At 36.6% G+C, this 21860-nt stretch overlaps 4 protein-coding genes across 6 annotated transcripts; 3 read left to right on the forward strand and 1 right to left on the reverse strand.

Annotated features, from left to right (window-relative positions):
- The first annotated feature begins 2433 nt into the window (after positions 1–2433).
- Positions 2434–2907, forward strand: LOC132185879 (probable calcium-binding protein CML44). The gene has a single exon (XM_059599681.1). It carries the CDS (start codon positions 2452–2454, stop codon positions 2905–2907), a length of 456 nt encoding a protein of 151 aa, XP_059455664.1. The 5' UTR covers positions 2434–2451.
- A 3115-nt stretch (positions 2908–6022) lies between these two features.
- Positions 6023–7036, forward strand: LOC132185799 (probable calcium-binding protein CML44). Its single transcript, XM_059599592.1, has 2 exons — positions 6023–6043; positions 6500–7036. The coding sequence occupies exon 2, from the start codon at positions 6527–6529 to the stop codon at positions 6995–6997; it is 471 nt and encodes a 156-aa protein (XP_059455575.1). The 5' UTR covers positions 6023–6043; positions 6500–6526; the 3' UTR covers positions 6998–7036.
- A 5558-nt stretch (positions 7037–12594) lies between these two features.
- LOC132184290 (probable methyltransferase PMT10) lies at positions 12595–19086 on the forward strand. 3 transcript variants are annotated; one of them, XM_059597865.1, is made up of 10 exons: positions 12595–13443; positions 14397–14531; positions 14611–14881; positions 15218–15328; positions 15578–15737; positions 16572–16829; positions 16959–17081; positions 17622–17699; positions 17787–17983; positions 18792–19086. In XM_059597865.1, exons 1-10 carry the CDS (start codon positions 12784–12786, stop codon positions 18872–18874), a joined length of 2076 nt encoding a protein of 691 aa, XP_059453848.1. In that variant the 5' UTR covers positions 12595–12783; the 3' UTR covers positions 18875–19086. The 3 variants fall into 3 exon arrangements, with proteins under 3 accessions (XP_059453848.1, XP_059453849.1, XP_059453850.1); XM_059597866.1 differs by having other exon boundaries at positions 18795–19086; XM_059597867.1 differs by lacking the exon at positions 18792–19086 and having other exon boundaries at positions 17787–18358.
- Positions 19087–19574: 488 nt separating this feature from the next.
- Positions 19575–21834, reverse strand: LOC132184304 (BTB/POZ domain-containing protein At4g08455). Its single transcript, XM_059597883.1, has 2 exons — positions 21425–21834; positions 19575–20339 (listed from the first exon to the last, which is right to left on the reverse strand). The coding sequence occupies exons 1-2, from the start codon at positions 21761–21763 to the stop codon at positions 19872–19874; spliced, it is 807 nt and encodes a 268-aa protein (XP_059453866.1). The 5' UTR covers positions 21764–21834; the 3' UTR covers positions 19575–19871.
- Positions 21835–21860: the final 26 nt, after the last annotated feature.

Here is a 21860-nt window from a genome sequence, read left to right on the forward strand (position 1 = left end):
AATTGAACAATTTTTATAAAACATTTGTCCATGTGATTTTAAGGATTCATGGAATAAATGCCCCAAATGGAAAGTGCTATGTTTTGTCTTTTTTATTTGCTTTCTATAGCAGTTATGTTTTTCATGTTCTTCAGAGTATAAATTTGTTTCCAGATAAACTGGAGTTGCCATTTTGTGGGAATGAAAAGGACAGGGATTGGGGAGAAAGGGAAAGGAAGGGATGATGATGTTCCGTTAGGTGCTATGTTGCTTTGATGGAAATGGGGAAAAAGGAAAATAGTTTATGAGCCCGATAACAATTTCATTCTTTTTTTTCTTTTTTCTTTTTTTCTGAGAAAATATAACACAAATAAACTAATTAAAAAAAAGGGACACAATAAAAAACTAGACTAGGGTGTTGAGATCATTAATGGAAACTACACTATCTATCTTGTGAATGGATGAGATGAGAATGCATTCACTAAAGTTAGAAGAGGCGGTCCATCTGGCTAAATCATACATAGGTTAATTAGTACTGTAGTGTTGAGATCATTAATGGAAGCTATACTATTGTGGGAATAGATGAAATGAGAATGCATTCACTAAAATTAAAAGATGCGGTCCATCTAGCTAAATCATATGTAGGTTAATTAGCATCGCAGTGTTGAGATCATTAATGGAAACTACAATCGCGGGGATGAAATAAGAATGCATTCACTAAAATTAGAAGAGGTGGTCCATCTAAATAAATCATGCATAGGTTAATTGGCATTGCGGTGAACTTTATAAATAGATTACAAGGTATGAGGCTTAGGAGCTAGTAGGCTTTAGCAATGAATGGTTCAATTACTTAATCTTGAGGACAATCTCGGTTGAGAACGGTAAAAATTATGTTATTGAAGCCTTCTACAGTTCTACCACTGCATGTTTAATAGCAAGGCGAATATGATTAACGTCTTTTTCAAAACTCTAACTTTCTTCCTAACTTTCGTGACCATCCTATCACCATAATATTTATTATTTGGTTTCTTTTTATACCATTTTGTATGTAACCCGTCATGCTACATATTCATTTCCTATCACACTATAATACCAATGAGTTAATGTGGTACTATCTATTTCTATCAACTCTTGAATCAACATTTATAATAAGTAAAAAAATGGGATTATTATTTCATTGCAAACAATCCTTCTCAACAGTTTTTAATAGCCGGGGGAGGGAGGGGGGGACAGCTATGCGGCGCTAGGTCTTCTTGTTGAAGCTCAAGCGGCACCCACCCCCACCCCTAATTTTCCTTTTCCTACTTTTCTTTTGTTACAAGCTCAAGCACCACCACGCAGGGTGTGCCGTCCACCATTTTTGCCGTGTCTTTTTTCGGGGTTGATGGGGCTCTTGGATCGAACTGTTCAAACCTCGATTTACGTCCCCCTGTCAGACCCACCTAAACTCGCGCCCCTCCACCGCGCGCACTGGCCCCGCCTGCTTCCAACGACACCTACCGCTTCTGATTCCAACAACCCCGCAATGGATCATGACTTGAATGAGCCTGCGTGTGGTTTTTTCATGCTCTGGCTAGAATCATCCGGCAATCTTCCTCTGGTAGTATTTTGTGGGCTTTTGTGTTTTTTTATTTTTCCATGTTTTTCTGTTTTCCCTGTATTTTGTGGTCCTAGCCTGTTGGGTTGTGGATATGAATAATTTCCTAGCTTGCGAGTTGACGAGAATGAGTTTCGGCAGGAGGATGTTGCTACCTATGTATCAGATTGAGTCTATCTGGAGCAGACCTGTTGTTATAACTGAAAATTAGTCATGTGTTAGCGGATTTCAATGTCATAAATAGGTCTTGAATGTCAAATTGTTATTTATGTATCTATAACTTATAACTTTGTAGCTTCGACTATAATTTTTCAGAGCTTTTGTTCTGTAATGTAAGTATTTTATACTCATGATCTTTCATCAATTAATGAGACTAAAATAATTTCCCCTTCAAAAAAAAAAAAAAAAAAAGGGTTGTCTTTAATAGCCTTTATTGTTGGCTTTCCTCTTGGTATGGGAAAAGTACTAATGGGTTTGCCCCTAGCCGACTTTTAGCCAAATCCCCACCTCACGTGTTTACTTCATGGATATGTCAATTAGTGTCACCTCTTATAGTGCTAGCCTACCGTGAAGCCCTAACATATACCTTTTTTTTCTTTTTATTTTTCTTTTTCAGTACTGACTGAGTGCTCAGAGAAATATATAGAGCTTACTAAGAAAATTAGATTAATAAGTAGAAAATTTCTTGCACGAGTCAACTAGTTTCGAGTGTATTGAGTTTTGGATTTGAATGCTGCTTATTATATTTTGTATTTTTTACTTTATTAAAAGTATTTTTTTGATTGTCTCAACCCTTCTATATTCTAACACAATTTTTTTTTTTTTTTTTTTTCCATTTCTCATTCATGCAGGTTCTTTATGGTAACTTTGGCATTATGTCTCTCCTCAACACCAACGACTTGCACCAGATTTTTGAGAATCTTGACAAGAATGGAGATGGCCTTGTGAGCCTGGAGGAGCTCAATTGGCTTCTTGAGAAAACGGGCGTCAAATTCAGCCTTGGCGAGCTCGAATCCGTAGCGGGAAAATCAAGGTTCGACTTTAATGAGTTCTTGTTCTTCTGTGATTCCATATCAAAGCAGAACAATGGCGGCGATGAAGATGAGAATGAAGAGAACGACCTTGTTAATGCATTCAAGGTGTTTGATTTGAATGGCGATGGCTTCATTTCTTGCGAGGAGCTTCAGAATGTGCTGTCAAGGCTGGAGCTTTGGGATACCAGCAGCGGCCGGGATTGTAGAGCTATGATTGGCGTCTATGACACCAACTTGGACGGCCAACTTGATTTCGAGGAGTTCAAGAACATGATGTTTCTTAGTACTATTTCTTGATTTATTTGGTGGAATCATAATATATCATTATTAATTAATTTCCTTTTAGATGAAATAAGAATTTATTTGGAAACAAATTAACAAAGAAATTATCAATAAATTAACTTCTGCTCTTCATAGCATGTGTAATCAAGTATGTTTGGCCATTTCTTGTTTGAGGATAAGTTTTTCTCATTTCTTACATGATGTTTTTCCGGTGGATGCCCTAAGCGTAGAAAACATAGCAATGCTAAACGTCATCTTTATGTTTTTCTTGTGTTTGACCCCTAAAATTGATGTAATTTTTAAAATTACTATTAAATTTGTGATATACCATTATTAAATTTTGATTTAATGATCATTTTAAAAGTTACATCAGTTTGGAGGGAACACGAGAGAGACGTTTAGCATTACTCGTATAAAACAATATTGTTTTCTGTGTGGAAAGAAACTATTAATTATCTCAACCCTAAAATTTCACTGATTGACATAATGAAGTCTAATCAGCTAACTCCACTTATATATAGGGTGAGAGTACAGACTTCCTAAGTCCCAAAATAGTTTAGCCCGTTATGAACCCAAAAATAAAATGACAATGCCAATCCACAACAAAAAAATAATAAAAAATATATATATACAACAATCTCACGTATATCCTACTAATATGTTAGACGCCAAAGGTCCATTATCACTTGAAATCTTTCCTCTAGTACAACACAATTTCTACTCACAAACAAAACATATAGCCAAAGTCCACAGCATCTATTCCAAATATTCCAAATATCTCACCTACTTTTTTTTTCATACCCTATGATCGTCGACTAAAATATTTGGAAAATCACTCATGATTTGTGTGTATATTACATCCATTAAAAGAAGAAAAAAAAAAAGAAAAAAGGTTATTATATAATTAAGTATTTGCTACATTTTCTTTCTCACGTACGTACGTATATCCCAAATAGGTAATGATCATTATCGTTTAATTAATTTGGGGTTGAAAACTTTGTAATAGTCAGCAAAGTTTATCACGTGGAATGTGGATGGTCTTCCACTTGTACTATTTGGAAAATTTGTTGTTGCGTAAATGTTATGACTTCAAAATAATAAATAAATAAATAACTAAGAAAATTTTCAAATGATTGATAAGCTTCCAAAAAAAAACTTCTACTCATGACTTTTCCCGTTTTCCGCCCATCGCATTAGATTTTATGTATGGGAAGATTATTTTATTTTAGTTTAGTTTAATTAGTTTCTTGTGATACATGCTTTTCTTGGTTATTGGTTGTAGAGAAAAAGTCGGCTGGGGTGGCAATGACAGGTAAAGTGTTGTTAAAAAAGATTTTATTAATGGCTGGGATTTTGTTTGGAACTTTCTGCGAAGAAATTCCCGTTGAAATGTCAATCTATGTCATCTCGTGCATGCTGCACATCAATCGTGTTCGCCGTACGTTTTAATGTACAAAGTCAAGTCGTTTATTTGCTTTATGAAAATAAAATTATAATAAATTATATAACAATGTTTTAAGAATTTCTGAACTTATGGTGATAATTCAACAACGTGTCATTCAACTCATCCTCATATTTTGAATAATTCCCTTTCACAAAAAATATTTTGAGTAATTCGTTTGAAGAGTGCCCTTTTTTTTTTAAGGAAAAAAAAAATGATTGACTTAATTTTTAGTTAAATCCTTTGTAGTTTAACTTATTTTACCAACACACACATATATATATATATATATATATATATATATATATATATCGCGTTTGAGAGAAAACTTTGGGTGTAAAATTGGGCGATTAATTTACATTTAATGGGCTCCATTTATTGTTTTCCTTTCTTTAATTTATTGCTTAGCAAAAAAAGAAAAATGAAAAACAAACACCATGCTAAACCATCAAGGATGGTGGTTTAGTGGCCCAAAGAAATTTTCAAGTAGTTAGGACATGTATTAGGGGCGTGGGTTCGAATCTCCGTAATAAAAAATCTCCACATATGCTTGATTAGTATTAGTCGCCTTAAATTTTCATTAATACCCTGCTGGAATTGAGTCAAGTTATGGTTTCTTCAAACTTGAAGGGTATAAAAATTGGTTGGTGGTGGGAGTGAATGTGACTACCTCTTAGGCAAGGCCTAGTTTCGTTAACCCAATTTCAACTACTCTAAATCAAAGTGGAGGCCCACTCTAATATTTCATTTACTAACTCATCCTCCCCAAGTCACCAAAAAAAAAAAAAAAAAAAAAACCCTACTTATTATTCCGAATTTTATGCATATAACAAGTTACAAATCATTGATCTTTGAGCTTTTGAATTTTGATTTTGTCGATGAACTCCTATGAGTTTTACTCTTATGAAAAATTAATACTTTAATCCAAATTTTCATTATATTTTTAATGGAAGTTCTATCAAATGTATAATTTCATGTCGGATCTAACCCATTAATAGGTTTTCACATTCTCTTCGCTTAAAAAAATTTTACTTAAAATTTTCGTTATACTTGTTAAAAAAATTGTTACTTATCTCAAAAGTTTTATGATATGAATACATGAATTTAATCATTTAGGTTGCGTTTATTTCGGTGTAAAACTTCCCATTTTTTGTTGGTGCTAGTGGAAAATACTGGTCAACGGAAAAGTATTTCCAAGTTAACGTCAACTTTGTCAATATAAATAAAGAAAATGGAAGCTAGGTATAACCCATGCATTTTTGTAAACTTGTCTTACACTCTTTTCCTCCCTCCCTAGTCCCTTCCACCTAACAACCTCATAGAGGAATCGTTGCCCTCCCCTTAGTTCTACCTCTCTGCCTCTTGGTAGCCATTAAATCCCTAACCTTATATTTTTTAGTAATTTTATTAAGAAATTGACCAAAAAAAAAAAATCTATTTGAAATTCAGACAAATCACATAGAGTTAATTAATAGTAAAAATTAGAATATTAAAAAATGATTTGATACTTACCTAAAACTTGGAATAATGACGTAATATTTCCTTTCCCATACGTAAAACTATCCTAGTGGGAGCAAGTAAACAATGATTTGATTAAATATAATTGTCTCGCTTACGCCTCTTCTTGGCGAGAATGCTTCCATTCTTGCCACTCCTCATGATTACTCAACCCACATCATTATGTGAACAACCTTCTACTTCGTCCAAAAGGTTGAACAAATAACTTCATCTATGTATCTTTCTGTTATTTTTCTTTTATCTCTTTTTTTTTTTTTTTTTTTTTCCTAATTAAGCTCTTTTATTTCTTTAATTATGAAGAAAATATGTAGTTAGTATCCATAGGATTAACACAAGAAAATTCCCTTAATATATACACGGAACAAACGCGTTATCAAATAGACTAGAAAGTTCTATTTCTGAAATTGACTGGAAAACGAGAAAAAGATGAATGTTCGTCTCTTTCAAAATACTTGCCACGAAAGTTCATCGTAACTTCCTAATCGACCATCAATGACGGCAATATGAATATATCACTTGGTTTTATTTTCCGTACTATATTATTGCATACGGCGTACCCAGAAAAGACAAGATTTCATCTCGCCTATATATATACCTTACGCTTAACATACAATATTCAATCACCAACCATTTTTCTCATTCATGCAGCAGGCTCTATATGGTAACTTTGGTATTATGTCTATCCTCAACAACAGCGATTTGCACCAGATTTTTGAGAATCTTGACAAGAATGGAGATGGCCTCGTGAGCCTCGAGGAGCTGAATTGGCTTCTTGACAAAACAGGCGTCAAATTCAGCCTTGGCGAGCTGGAATCACTAACGGGAAAAACAAGGCTCGACTTTAATGGCTTCTTGTTGTTCTATGATTCCATATCGAATAAGCAAAACAATGGCAGCAACGAAGATGTAGAGGAGGGGAACGAGAATCAAGAGAGCGACCTTGTTAATGCTTTCAAAGTGTTCGATTTGAATGGCGATGGCTTCATTTCCTGCGAGGAGCTTCAGAATGTGTTGTCAAGGCTCGAGCTTTGGGATGCCAGCAGCGGCCGGGATTGTAGAACCATGATTCGGGTCTATGACACCAACTTGGACGGCCAACTTGATTTCGAGGAATTCAAGAACATGATGTTTCTTACTATTTCTTGAATTTTTTTATTTACATGAATTATGACTTGCGAGAGTGTATTGTACAAAGGCCACTAGTCTTAGTGAAAAGCTTTTTTTTTTTTTTATTATTATAATAATTATGCATGGATACTCAATTTTCAGTATATTTTAACTCATCGTAGAGAAACGTTTTAAGATTTAAGGTCGTTTCAAAGGAAAAACACCCACAACCACAAACTCTGCTATTTCAATGACTCTGCATCCAAGCTAGAGCCCATATATCAGCTGGAAAACCCTGCTCCACTCCACGCGCCACTTCAGGCACCGTAAACATCGGCGTACTGCCTGCAAATAGCGGAGAGGGGGAATTTGCAAACATGTAGACTAATGGGTTCTCCATATTAGTCCCACACCATCGTCTAAATTGTCTACGCATGTAGAACAGGGGAGATCCTGGATGGAGTCTCTCTGGAGGCTGACAAATACGACTTGTCAAAAGTCAACGTGCGATACTTTATAAAGAAAGCTTTCTTGTATTGGGTGAATATCCCAATTTCAGTTCTTATATGCAATTTTGTTTATTCTGAAATATATTTGTCTTAGGCTGAATAGCACGTTCGATAATCTTTGAGCATTTGAGAAATGATTTTCAGTATTATTGAGTTGTTGGAGTAAATCTTCTTCAAAACAGAGCGGAAAATGCTTCATTTATTCTTCGGGTTTATCTCTCATTCTCTCACTTTTTAAAATTATCATTGGATTTGTGAGATTATATGAGTTCCACACATATATAATCCCACAAATCCAATAATAATTTTAAAAAGTGAGAAGATGATAGAAGAATGAGAGGAGAATGTATAACACTTTTTAAACTTATCGCAACCTGGGCCTCCACCTTCTTTCTAAGATGATTAAAATTGACATGCTATCATTGTGAAATAATTATAAGATAAAAATTATAATTCTAGCATTACTCTTATAAAAAAATATATTTAAAGTAAGAATAATGCTAAAAATTAAATTTTTATCCTACAATTATTTTATAATGTTCACTTCAACAAATTTTTGAATTTTAATTTTGTTTTAACAATGATTGATACAAGAGTTTATTGAAATTGTCACTCGAGAAAAATCTTTTTTAATTTTCATAAAGAGAAAGCCTTTTATTAGGACCATCTTAATTACATTTTACAGCTCTCAATCAATAACCGACACATAAGCAAAAACATAAAAAGTGCACAAAAATAAGTTGAACCAAAATACACTAGATTTTATGATGATAAAATCCCTAAGTAGTTAACCTTTCACCTCTAAATTTTAGTTTTGAATCCAGAAATAAGTTTTGAGGCATTAGAAATGAGTTTTGAAGCATTAGAAATGAGTTTTTTGGCATTAGAAACGAGTTTTGAAACTTTAGGGCATTAAAAACGGGTTTTTGAGCATTAGAAACGAGTTTTGAGGCAGGTTACGGCCAGCGGGGTTTGAGGCGTTCACCGCCGGCTAGACCCGTGGGTCTATCGAGACCCACTGCATGGATCCGTGGGTCTGGCCTGGATCTTGTCAACTATGGGTTTTTTTTTCTTCCTAATTTGGTGTGATAGTTCTCATTTTTATTTTTTGCATTTTTCTTAAATTGATGATGTGTCACATAGTAATTAGAGGCTGCAAAAAGAGTGTTATCAGGATGGACCTGATAGTAGGGGCTCTATTTCATAAAATGGTTTTTCCTTTTTTTAAAATTGTAAACCATTTTTGAATTTAAACTTAATTCTCCTTATTGCACCGTGCTTTCCTACATTATATTTCGCTGCCATCTTGCATTGCCATTAATGTTTCATAAGAATCGCAATTATCATGTCGATGGTCTTTCCATTTTCACTCTTTCGAGAAGTTGTTATTATGTAAATATTTGAAAAGATTTATATGGTTTGAGAAAAACTCTCGAGATTTATTCATGAATTTACCAGGAATTCACAAAGTCACGGTTTCCCCGGCCTATATTTTCCGCCCATCACATTTGATTTTCTGTGGGACGTACATATATAATTTTGTTTTTGGTTTTTGGAGATTTTTTTTCCTGAGCCACTTGCCCAGGTTCTAATTAGTACATGTTTTTAATTAATCTAGCAACAGAGAGAAAGTCAGCTGGGGTGGCAATGGCCGGCAGAAGTTGTTAAAGAGATGTTGACGGCTAGAATTGTTTGATCAACTTCCATCAGCATATAACTACGGTTCAAAATCATGTGTTGCTGCGAAATTCCCATTTGATTTATACTGAAATGCCAATCTCTATCATCTCGTCAATGGTCCAAAATCCTGTTTGTGCATTTAAGTCTTTGCCATTTTAATGCATGTACAAAGCAGAAAAAATCCAAAAGGATAAGTATAATACGTGTCATTCAAATCATATATATTCTTGAATAATTCATTTTTAAATAAAATTTAAATTGGTTGGCTTGGTTTTTAATTAAATCTCATAATATCTTAACTTCTTTTATTAATTATATAGCTGTTGAGAGAAGATTTTGACATTTATATTTCCCCTGAATATTTTAGTAGAATGGGTAATTTTTTTTTGGAAAGTTATGATCCATATCCCTCTAAAATCGTAACTTAATTGAATAATAAGTCTCATCAAAAGCAGCTCCTCTCCTGGTCCAAAGGCAAAAATTAATGCCCAATAAACATACACGTGCAAAGCCATGCATTGGTTTGAAAATCCTATAAATTACATTTTCCCTCACATTGTGAGCCTCATCAATCACCCAAATTCACAGCTCAGTTGCCAAACAGAAACTAAGATATGGACCAATCCCAGAATGCGAGTTACCAAGCTGGCCAGACCAAGGGCCAAGTTGAGGTGATCGAGTTATACTTCATGCATGTTCATCTGTTAACATGCATGCGTGCATGATACCACATATATAGCACGCATGGATGTATGAATGTATCGTCCCTTCATGTGTATATATATATATATAATGCATGTTTTGAATTGCAGGAAAAGGCAAGCGGTATGATGGAGAAGACCGGCAATGCTGCCCAAAGTGCCAAGGAATCATTCCTAGAGGTTCAACAATATTAATGTTTTAACTAATTAAGTTGATAATTATATTAACATAAACTCATTTTGTTGCTAATGATTGCTTACATATGGAGTTCTATATATTATTGCAGAGTGGTCAAGAGATGAAGTCCAAGGCACAAGGGGCTGCTGATGCTGTTAAGAGCACAGTTGGTGCTAACAAATGAAACTAAAAAAGCTCATCCAAGCAGCCCGAAGAACTCAACCGAAAATTTTCCCTTTTATTATCAATCGAATCACTGTTCGAGACCTGATATGATCCTGCCCAAATAAATTTTGTGTTTTTGACTTTTAGTTTATGAATTCTTGTTTTGTTATTGTACTATGCGTGCACTTTCTTTAATAAGTCTTGTTCTTATTGATCATCTAATTGTTAATTTTTCATTTGAACCAAGGGAGCTAGCTCTTTTACAGAGTTTGTACCCATGCATTCGGAGAAGATCATGCGCAATGTTTCTTAATATTAAAGTATTAATTAAATAATTAAATTTACAATTTCCTATAAAATTAAGTTGTTGGAATAAGTAATGGTTTAATATAGTATCAGAACTAAATGTATGAATGTTCAATATATTTGTGATCATGATCCTACTCAATAATCTCATGGGACAAGTAAAATCAGCAATCAAAACATGTTTACATGCTCAGGAAAAAAAAACAAACATGTTTACATAACAATCCCGCATGCACTTGAGGGATGGTGAAGTGGTGGTGGGTTGCTGTTTAGTGTCAAGTTGGTTGCAGGTGGGAAGTGAATGTGATCGGGGTTGACACGTTATTGGGCTAAGCCTAATTCCCTAAACCTAATTTCAACTAATGTGGAGGCCCATTCTTATAACGTTTACTCTTCCTTCACAATTGGGCTGGGCTAACTCATCGTCTCAAAAGATTTTAGTCATTCCCATCTCTCCTCAGTTCTGACCTACAGGCTACAAGCCTTTTATGACACTCTTGCATTGGAAATTATGTTCTCCCTTTTTAATTCCTCTTTTAAAGTCAAATATGAAATGTGAAAAAGAATCAGAAAATGGAATAAACTCACAAACCAAGAAAAAAAAAAAATTACAGCTAAAAAGTTAAACGGATCAAACATATTCTTTGCTAGAAGATCAAATGATTGAGATCTCATGTAATATTGGGGATTGCATGGGTTGCAATAACTTTAATTTTGGTTGTTCTTTTTAAATGAACGCGTCCTCTATCACGTTAAAAAAAAAAAATTGCATCTCACTTTCAATGCGCTCCTCCGCTATTTCACTACCACTATCAAGCTCTTATTTAATCATGTTGGAAGATAAATCGGTTATGAAGCTTTTACAAAGAGTATATTAATATATATAATTAAACATAACTCTAACTCAAAAGCTTAAGCTAATGGGCTAAGGTTCACTTAAGTATATTAACAATTATTTTTTTTTTATATTTTTTCTCAATGTGGGACACAATATTCACACCAAACCGCTTCTTTCATTATCGTCCCATGGCATAAGACAACCAAAAAAGTGATTTGGCCACCCTGATTGGGATGTGGCTTGGCCAAACAAAGTGATTCAATCATCCTTTGTGACAAACGACGAGGGGGGTGTCCATATAGGAGCTCTGCAATGGTGAAGAGACAGTGGAGGAGTAGAGGGAAAGGCAACGGTGAGCAAAGAGGTAATTGAAAATAAGATGCAATATTTTTTTACCTGATAAATGAAGTGTCAAATTTTAGACCACTCATAATTAGCAAACATCCCGTATATATTAAAGCTACTGAACCTACCCTAAATATTGCATGGGATATTGATCCAATATCAAAAGTCACTCTAAGTAGTTAAACTTCTAGGTGGCTTCATGCTTAACAGTAAAGAGCGAGAGGTTAAGGTATGACTACCATAGGTTTACACACCTCAAACTTTGTATCATAAATCGAGTAGACGGGTCAAGCCAATTCTTAAATATATTAGTTTAGTTCGTTTAAATTTTGTTTGAAGTAGGAGCTAAACTTGAGCATATCACCCAATTACTGTTAAGATTTTAGTGTTCATATTAATTAGATAAACTATTTTTTACTCACACTTTATAAAGATTAACTTCACTAACCTTGTATTAATAATAATTTCGTAATAAAAAAAAAATTCATACATACATAAATACACAAATATATAGTTGAGTTTGGCCCACACATGACACTGCAGTCAAATTAGTGAGGAATTTGATCAGATATTTTCCATTTTTAAAATTTTTTATTTCTTCTCGAATGGAGTGACTGGTGATAATGATTCAATGAACGTCAATTAAAGGGACCATATAATAAAGTGGTAATAATTGTAAATCCCGTAACAGCAGGAGATGGGCTCCGAGTGTGAAGATATCCCTCCTATATATTTGGCATTCTCCTAGACGATACCTTACTGACACCTAAAGGTTTCTATAATGTGCGTGTGCGCACGAGGTATATGTAGCTATGGTGGGGTAGGAGGTCCCACGAGAGGCGTCATCTTCACTAAATTCTAGACCAATAATGTCACAACCAGGCGTCTGCTATCCTATCATCTTTCCATAAATTCCCGCTCTCTATCTCTCTCTCTCTCTCTCTCTTCTGTCTTCACTCTTGCATCGTACCGTGTACGCTCTTCTATCAATTTCGCTATACTTCACGACTCCAAGCCAAACCGCCGCTTGCATTACTTCTGGAGACAATTTCGATTCGCTTTCCCTCATTTTCCCAGAAACAAACAGTGGGCAAAAGGCCATCATGAAGGCCTTAACGGCCAACACCTTGAACGATGTGGTCAGAACCCCGACTTTCGTGAGAATCACGGCCTTTGTTCTCCTCTCCCTCTCCCTCTTCTTCCTCTTCAACCGCTTCACTGCCAACAGTCCTTCCCTCGTCTTCTCCTCGCTCCCACGTCCTCTCTACAAAACGGAGTCGTCTCCGTCTCCTCTTCCGCCTCCTCCTCCGCCGCCGCCGCTCGCCGCAACGACGTCCTCGTTGTCGCCGCCTCCCCCTCCATCTCCGCCTCCGCCGTCTCCGCCGCCGCCGAAGGTGGACATGATGATAAGGATGGGGATAGTGGACGAGACGGGCGCGATGTCGCTGGAGTTCGAGGTGGGGGAGATAGACGAGAGTTGGATGGAGGAGGAGGAGAAGTCGAGGGGTGGGAGAGAGGAGAAGGAGGAAAAGGAGGAGAGCGGTGCGAGGGTTAAGGTTGGCAAGTACAAGGTGTGCGAGCAGAGCATGAGCGAGTACATACCGTGTATAGACAATGTGGAGGAGATTAGGCGCCTGAATTTGAGTGCGAGTGTGGAGAGGTACGAGCGGCATTGCCCGCAGCAAGGGAAGGGCTTGGACTGCGTGGTGCCCAGGCCGGAAGGGTATCAGGTGAAGGTACCCTGGCCCAAGAGCCGAGACGAGGTAGTTTGATTCATTCATAAAAATGTGTGCTTTTGTTTGTGGTTATAGGTTTTAGTGTTAGTATATTTTGGGGTGGGTCTTGGAATGATGGTTATGTGATTTTGGGAGATTTTTGTTTGTGATTGTGTAGTTAAGAAATGTATGAATGGTGGGTTATGAGTTTAAACCCGAGTAGGTGGAATTTAGATACAAGGATTGAGGGGTTTCTCCTAGATGATGCCTTGTTTTTTTTTTTTTTTTTTGTTAAATTAGGTTTGAAGGTTTGAGATCTGAGGTTGGAAATCTTAGAGATGCTTTGAAATCTCAATATTGATGTGTGTGATAAATTTGTGGCCATCTATTTTTCCTTTTTTTTTAAAATGACCAAATGTATGTGTGGGTTCATGCTAGAGTTAGCTCTTGAGAAGTGGGAAAGCAATGCATTTCTTGAGAAGCTGGGGGTAGTACCAAGTGATGATGATAAGAAAAAGTTTGTATCGGGGTTTTTGGTGGCAATGAGCGCTAATTACTGCACTTTTACAAGAACTGATTCGTTTTAAATTGAAGTGTTGAAAATTGAAGAAGACAAGTAACACAAAGTAATTAATTTTGTTATTCAAGTTCAATGTTGGACAAGGGAATAAGGAAGTGGTGATGGAATGTTGGCAAGGTGGCAAGAAGAAGGGCATGTCCTTGATGCTGTTGAATTGTGAAAATAGCTCTATGCGGCTGATCCCAAGTATTTTTGAATATATAGTTTCTGTTTTTTGTCCTTGATATGTGAGAACTTGGAGTATTCTTCTTAGAAAGTCTTGAGGCTCATTTTGAGTTAACTTTTCAATTGTCAAGGTGTGCATCAGCTGAAATCTGGTTAACATTTTACCTTGTTTTTTAGTCTGCTGCTCATCATTGTTTAATCCGGTTCCAAATTTTGAGTTGTTTTTTTCTTGGCTAACTATGAGATTTAATTGCAGGTGTGGTTGAGTAACGTACCCCATACAGGTCTGGTTGAAGATAAAGATAGCAAAAAATGGATATTGATAAAAAAAGATAAGTTTATTTTTCCGGGAGGTGGAAGGGCTAATAAACACTTGAATCAGATTTCTAAGGTTGGTCTCCTGTAATTCTCATTACGTATTAGTTGTTTCTGCATAAAATTGATTGCCATCTCTCTAATTGGATGGACAGATGGTTCCTGACATTGCCTTTGGCCAAAGGAGCCGAGTAGCCTTGGACATTGGTTGTGGAGTAGCAGATTTTGGTGCCTTTTTGATGCAGCGTAATGTAGCTACTCTGTCAATAGCACTAAAAGATGTTCATGAGAACCGGATTCAGTTTGCTTTAGAGCGTGGTGTGCCTGCCATGGTAGCGACATTTGCTACACATCGTTTGTTGTATCCAAGCCAGGCTTTTGACTTCATCCATTGTTCAGGATGTGGAGTTAATTGGACCTTTGATGGTACTCCCTTTTCCCTCTTCTATGATAGCATCAAAGCCTTTTTTGGCTTCCAATACTTGAGAAGTAGCTCTTTTCAGATTTTCAGCATCAAGATGCTCTAGTCTATATTGTCAACATTTTCTGCCTAATGATAAACTAAAGGCTCATTTTTCTGTATTCTACATGAAGTCACTGAGTATAAGCGATTCTCAGTTATCTGCAGAAGTTTTTCATGATTTCTCTCCAAAACAAATCAAAGAAAAAAACAAAAAAGAACATGATTGTAAATGCATTTGATACTTGTTTTCTAAAGCTTTGTGATACTGATATTCCAATTTTCCTTGGCTTGTGATGGAGATGGAATGCTGCTGCTTGAGGCCAACAGGATGCTAAGGGCTGGAGGATACTTTATATGGGCAGCAGAGCCTGTTTATAAACGTGAAAAGAACCTACGAGAACAATGGGCAGGTAGCTCATAATGACAATGTTTTTCTAAATATCCTTTTTTAGCAATTACTGTTTATTAGCATGTTGTTGCAGTTTCATAATCTTTGTTTGCAATTCCTTTGCCTGGCTTGATGTTGCACGTCCAAGGGCTTTAATCTTTCTATTTTTTTAGCACCATTATCACCTTCTTTGGTATCCAAGAACACGGATTTATTTATTTTTACTTTATTTGGATTGCAAATATGTCATCTTTGGCTTTTTTATGTACAGAAATGGAGGACCTGACGGCTCGCATTTGTTGGGAACTAGTAAAGAAGGAAGCGTATATTGCTATATGGCGAAAACCTTTGAACAACAGCTGCTATCTTAATCGTGATAGTGGGGTGCAACCTCCAGTATGTGATTCTAATGATGATCCAGACAATGTTTGGTATGACCTGCTTCACTCCTTTGAGTTCACTTTGGTTGAGGGACATAACATACAGTATATGAATTTTCAAATGTCAATCCGAATCAGTTATAAGATAGTACAAATATGCTCTTCAGTGCATGACCTGTGATGCCACTAGTCTTTCCAAAACCGTTCTCTAGAAGTTACATATGAGAATCTATTTCAGTTTTGAGTTTAAATATTAACATTATAGAAAAACCTTAGCTCGTTCATTTATAATATTTTCCACATTTTTGGCTTATGGACAATTCAATTTTAGCCTGGCTTCAGTTTATTTGAGTTGTAGAGCATGAAATATTATTTATTCTGTTCCCCATCTTTTCAATGTTTATGCATGAATTTTAGTATAGGCCAAAAGCAAAGGGAAACCAATGCAGCAGGTGAATATACACTATGGAAAACATTAAAAAAGAGGAAAAAAAAAGAAGAAGGAATCAAGTATTAAAATTGGCCAGTAGCATTTAAAATAAATAAAGGAAAAACAAAGTGTCCAATTCTACATTATTGTCCGGCATGTTTTATAGAAGGCAAGAATTTTGGCTGGAAACAAGGAACTTTTTGGCATTTCAGTGACACTGTTTGTGGAGGAGTAAAGGTATGGAAATATGTTGAATGCAGCATCTTGATTAAACCTTTGCATGGAAATTTCTGACGATGATTTTCTGGTTGTTAATGCGGTTGCTTTATTGAACATACAATGTGCCCTTCATCTTTGGCATACTACCAGAGGTCAATAAGGCTTACCTAGATTCTGAAGAGAAGAGTAGGTCAAAATAAATAGTAACAAATATAACAATTGTGGTACTTCTGCAGGAATGTTGGTTTGAAGGCTTGCATCACTCAATTACCGGAGAATGGATATGGAGGTAATGTAACTACATGGCCTGCACGCCTTCATTATCCACCAGACAGGCTCCAGAGCATAGAGATGGATGCCTACAAATCTAGGAAGGAAATCTTCAAGGCAGAGTCAAAGTTTTGGAATGAGATAATAGATGGTTATATTCATGCATTTCGCTGGGAAGGCTTTAAACTAAGAAATGTGATGGACATGAGAGCTGGATATGGAGGGTACAACATTTAAATAACTCTTATCCTTGCCATATGGATACATAGTAACTTGATTTTTGATAAAGCCCTATCTTATTTTTATACCCTTTTATGTTTAAAGAGAATGTAAGTTCATTTTGACTGTGGCAGGTTTGCAGCAGCATTGCATGATCTCCAGATTGATTGCTGGGTTATGAATGTTGTTCCTGTTAGTGGGTACAATACTTTGCCTGTTATATATGATCGTGGACTTATAGGAGTTATGCATGACTGGTATGTGCTATGTACCTTCAACTGTCTGTTTTGAAAATTGTTGCTTCCTTTGTTCATTTGCTAGGTACTTTGATACTTTGATAGCTTTTTCAAAGAGGCTTTTTTTTTTTTTCCTTTCTTTTTGTAATAAATGTTAATACAGGGGAAAGAGTACCAGCCTCTGTTATCTTGGTCCAACCTAAATTGTGAAAACAATACATTACTTTTCATGATGGTAAATAAACTCTGTTATCTTGTCAAGATAAATCTTTGATAAGTTGCGCGAGAAACTTGGAACTCTATGAATTTTTGGTGGTGTTGGCATAAGACGAAGTGAGGCATCGGTAGGAATATTGAAGCACACTTGAAAACTTTAGAGGCTGATCATGTAGGTCTTAAAACTGGATCTTTTCACATTGAATTTTTCATTGTTTCTCTAATATGACTGGATGGTTATAAAAGATACATCAGTGGATAGTTTTCGAAGGCTGTGATAAAAGATAAACTTTCCACATTGCTTATTCCAGCTATAAGTTATGATGCTCGAAATTTTGTTTCCAGGTGCGAACCATTTGACACTTACCCTAGAACATATGACCTTTTGCATGCAAATAGTCTCTTCTCTGTTGAGAAAAAGAGGTATAAATTCTGTTCTTTATTTTAATTCATGCAAACCTCACATAATTGAAGTATATACATATTTTCAACTATTATTGTTTGTTTCAGGCGCAAATGTGATATCTCTACCATCATGCTTGAGATGGATCGGATGCTAAGACCAGATGGGCGTGTTTATATACAGGACACAGTATCTGTTATCGATGAAGTAAAAGAAATTGCATCTGCCTTGGGATGGGTGGCTACACAACGTGAAACTAGCGAGGGGCCCCATTCGAGCTGGAGGATCTTATTATGTGATAAACGTATGTGACCCTCTTGATTGTGTGAAACCCGATAGTAAGCAAAAGAGTTTTTTGTGAATAAAAGAACAATGGGTGGGTTACAGTGCCAATCGACATATAGGGTGTCAATGGAGCTCCAATCTAGTTTAGAGAATTTATAGGAAAGTTGCCGGAGGGACGTTTTATCTAAATTTAGGGAAGCCAATCTAGTCTAGAGAAGCTGCGGTGAGAGTGTTCTTACTGTATTTTGTTGCCCTCATTGTGATTCACTCACACCGTTAAAGGAATCTCTCTGACGTCTGACCAAGAGCAAGAGTGCCGCGGCTAACCAATGCCACATGTTTGTAGTGTGATCTGTTAAAGTAATAGTTAAGTGATTAAATTTACCTTTTCCTATTGGTTTAAGCTTTTGGGATAACTGATAATTTAACATGGTATCAGAGCTAAAGGTCCTGGGATCGAACCTTGACTCCGTCAATTCACCCCTTATTTAATTAAATATTCCACGTGTTGGGCCTCACATATTAAAAGGGAGTTTGAGCCCACACATGAGGGGGAATGTTAAAAGTAATGGTTAAGTGATTAAATTTATCTCTTCCTATTAGCTTAAGCTTTTGAAATAACTGGTAATTTAACATGATTTACGTCCATTAATTAGACTGTCCATGCATAGCCAGATTAACATGATTGGTTTTTTTGTTGACAAGATAATATTTGAATACAGAAATAAAAAGAATAGTTTTGTTTTATGATGTACTGAGTACATATTACAAGAACTGGCTTTCTTGCATATGGGTGATCTGAGTAACTTCTTTTTTTCTTTGGCCAGAAGAGCGGAAGAAAGAAAAAAGAGGAAGAAAGAAAAAAGATAAAAGGAAAAAAGCAAATAAACTAGGGGACGGTGGCATCTAAAGTGGGCGCCGTCTTCTGCAAGCTCTCTTGATTACCAGCCAGGCAGCCACCTTGTTCGTTGAATGCTCTTAGATTTCATTTCACCTCAGTCTTGTACATGTGTCCAGATCCCAACATTCATACTTTGTTACATATGCGATTATGAAATATCTGCTTGCAATTAGTTTCAGTAAAAACTTTTGGAATACCAAAGCATTGGGGGCACTGCAGAATTCTCCAAATATTGTTCTGCCACAAATACTTTGTTAAAATTAGCAAAATCTCCAAATCCCGTCCAACTTCTTTTTTGATTGGAGGCTATTTATTCCAGCTGACCCAATGAATTCTCCCCCCACCAAAACTTTCCTGTAAATAAGTTCAGTTCATCAAACAGATTATGCTAGAATTTAAAGGGCCTGAACAACTGATTAATTAGTTAGACCCTCTCAACCTGCATGGGAAGTAAGCAAGATTTCCGTCCCTGAATCATTTTAAATTATCACGATCTTTGTTAGGCCTCCCGCGAGGGGTAGAAAAGTTTCAAATAATTGCACAAGACCCTACGTGAAAAACACAAGCTATTATCTTAAAGAGGTCATAACATCATCAGGGTGTTCAGAGTGAAGGCAACGTAGGACTTATTGAAGTTGCTTAATGGAGCTGACTTTCACGCATCATTCAATTTGCTAGAGAACATGCATGCCATTTCATAGATGAGATGTAGAAAAAGTCAATAAATTTTGCCACTGGTCAGAGTCAGATTTCTATTGATGATTCACAAAGGATTCATAACAAGACGAAATTTGGAGCAGAACAACTCTTTCAACACCATCACTAAGATAAAATGACGAAAAAGAAGAAAGCAAAACAAGCTAGACTCATTCAAATTTAGTTGCCAATTTCCAACCGAACAAAATGATTCAAGCCTACTAGGATTTTTTTTTTTTAAAAAAAAGGTTCATCTACACTCAAGATTGTATTCGATAAGAACAGCAACCCAAGAAAGCCCTGTATCTGTCTATGGCTTCACAGGAGAGTCCTTGTGTGCAGCAGTATTAACCTGTTTGGAGAGATAAGCTTCATAGATTTCCACTACCAGCCGAGGATCCTTCTCCACGAGCTCCACATACTCCTCCCGTTTCGTAAGCTTGTCCATGTTGTCCGTGATTGTTGACAAAGCTGCATCAAGCAGAGTCTTCGCGTTGTGCTGGTGTGCAAAGGCATAGCCGATGATGGAATTCTCCCAGTTCAGTTTTGACACCAAGAGCTTCTCACAATATGACTTGAGATGCTTCACCTGGTATTTTTCAGCCAACACTAAAAGGTCACAAGCCATCTGCTCATCAAGGCAAGCTTCAGCGTTGTACAAGTAGTTGACAAAGGCACGGAGGGCATCATATGATACATCACCAATCTTAATTGTGCCACTCCGACTTTCTTCCATCTCATTTTCAAGCATCGCTTTGAACACTGGGGAACGGCTTGCCTGTTCATATATGCAAAATGTATAAAAGAAGTATTAAGTATTCGAATACAAATTTCCCATGATATTCAATATCCCACAAGGAATAGCAGAGCTCACAGATATAATGACTTCACGCAAACAACTTCATATCTAACCATGCATAGTTTGGTCAGTGATGCATGTTCTGTCAGGTTCCACATCCACCAAAATACAAAGCCATAGCAATAGCATGCATAAGTACACCAGTAAATATAATAGGCAACACTTTAATATTATAGTATTGGAAGAAGGAAGGGATCCGGCTTAATAACAACATGTATGATGTAGTTTAAGCAACGGTCAAAATTGAATTTCTCAAAATCTTTTTTTCTTTTCTCTCTCTTATTAAAAGCTGCTCAAAGTAAGTCAACTTTGAGATTCAATCTTGATCGTTGCTTACACTAAAGCATACTGTTATTATGTATGCCAGATCCTGGAAGAAGAGCAGCCACCTTTGAAGATATCGAAGCATGATTGCTATTGTTTCAGTGAAATAAATAAAACATGAGTCTAGGGTAGATAGTAGAGCAGCCAGGTAGTATACATTGTTTAATCAGAATATGATCAATCATTGAAAACAAAATCGAGATATTTGAAACTGATAGAATATGATCAATATGATCATCTACATGATAACATACATAGGTCCACTAAACCCACAAACCAAAAGTTGAAATAAAAACTCAAATGGGTGTTCCATAGGACATTAATATCAATCAAATGCCAAAAAAAAAAAAAAAAACTATTTTCTCGAAGCCACTGAAATTGTGGAAATGGGTTACTGATCACAAAATTGGGATCTTTAAAACTGCTTCTCAACTTGATGATTAGTCAAAGTTCACACACCCATACCAAAACCCTGTTTTGGCCATTGAATCACTGAATTCAGCAATTAAAGTTGATTGCTTTACAGATCAACCACACGATCACATACATAGGTCGACTCAACCCACAACCATAAGTTGAAAAAATCTCAAATGGGTGTTCCATGGCACATTTATACCAACCAAGTGCCCCCCCAAAAAAACACAATTAAGCCACTGAAATGGCGGAATTGGGTTACTGACCAGAATGGCCTTATGGGCGGGGACGGGGACGGGGGGACCAGCAGTTGGTTCATCGGAGGAGGCGACGAGAACGACGTCGGTGAAGCAGGGCCCACAGGACCGGTGGTTGCTGTGGTGGTCGAGAGGAGACCAGAACCTAAGAAAAGCGACCTTGGCCTTCAAGTCCTCGATCTCCCGCTTCAGCTCCTCCTCCGTCTCATTCGCCTCCTCGTAGCACTCCTTGCACGTGCCCGCTTCATCTGCGTCGTACTCATCCTGGCACGACACGCACCGCATCGTCTCCTCCTCCGACTCGCTCTCAACTTCGTGTCTCGCCGCTACGAACCCGGCCCGTTGCATTGTTGGGAATGGCCGAGCCCTCTACTTGAGATAATGAAAGCTGCTTCGGTGTCTTTAATTTTTGGAAAAAGGGCTTTCTTTTATTAATTTATAGTGG

This window comes from Corylus avellana, chromosome ca6 (assembly GCF_901000735.1).
Source record: "Corylus avellana chromosome ca6, CavTom2PMs-1.0".
NCBI classification, from domain to species: Eukaryota; Viridiplantae; Streptophyta; class Magnoliopsida; order Fagales; family Betulaceae; genus Corylus; species Corylus avellana.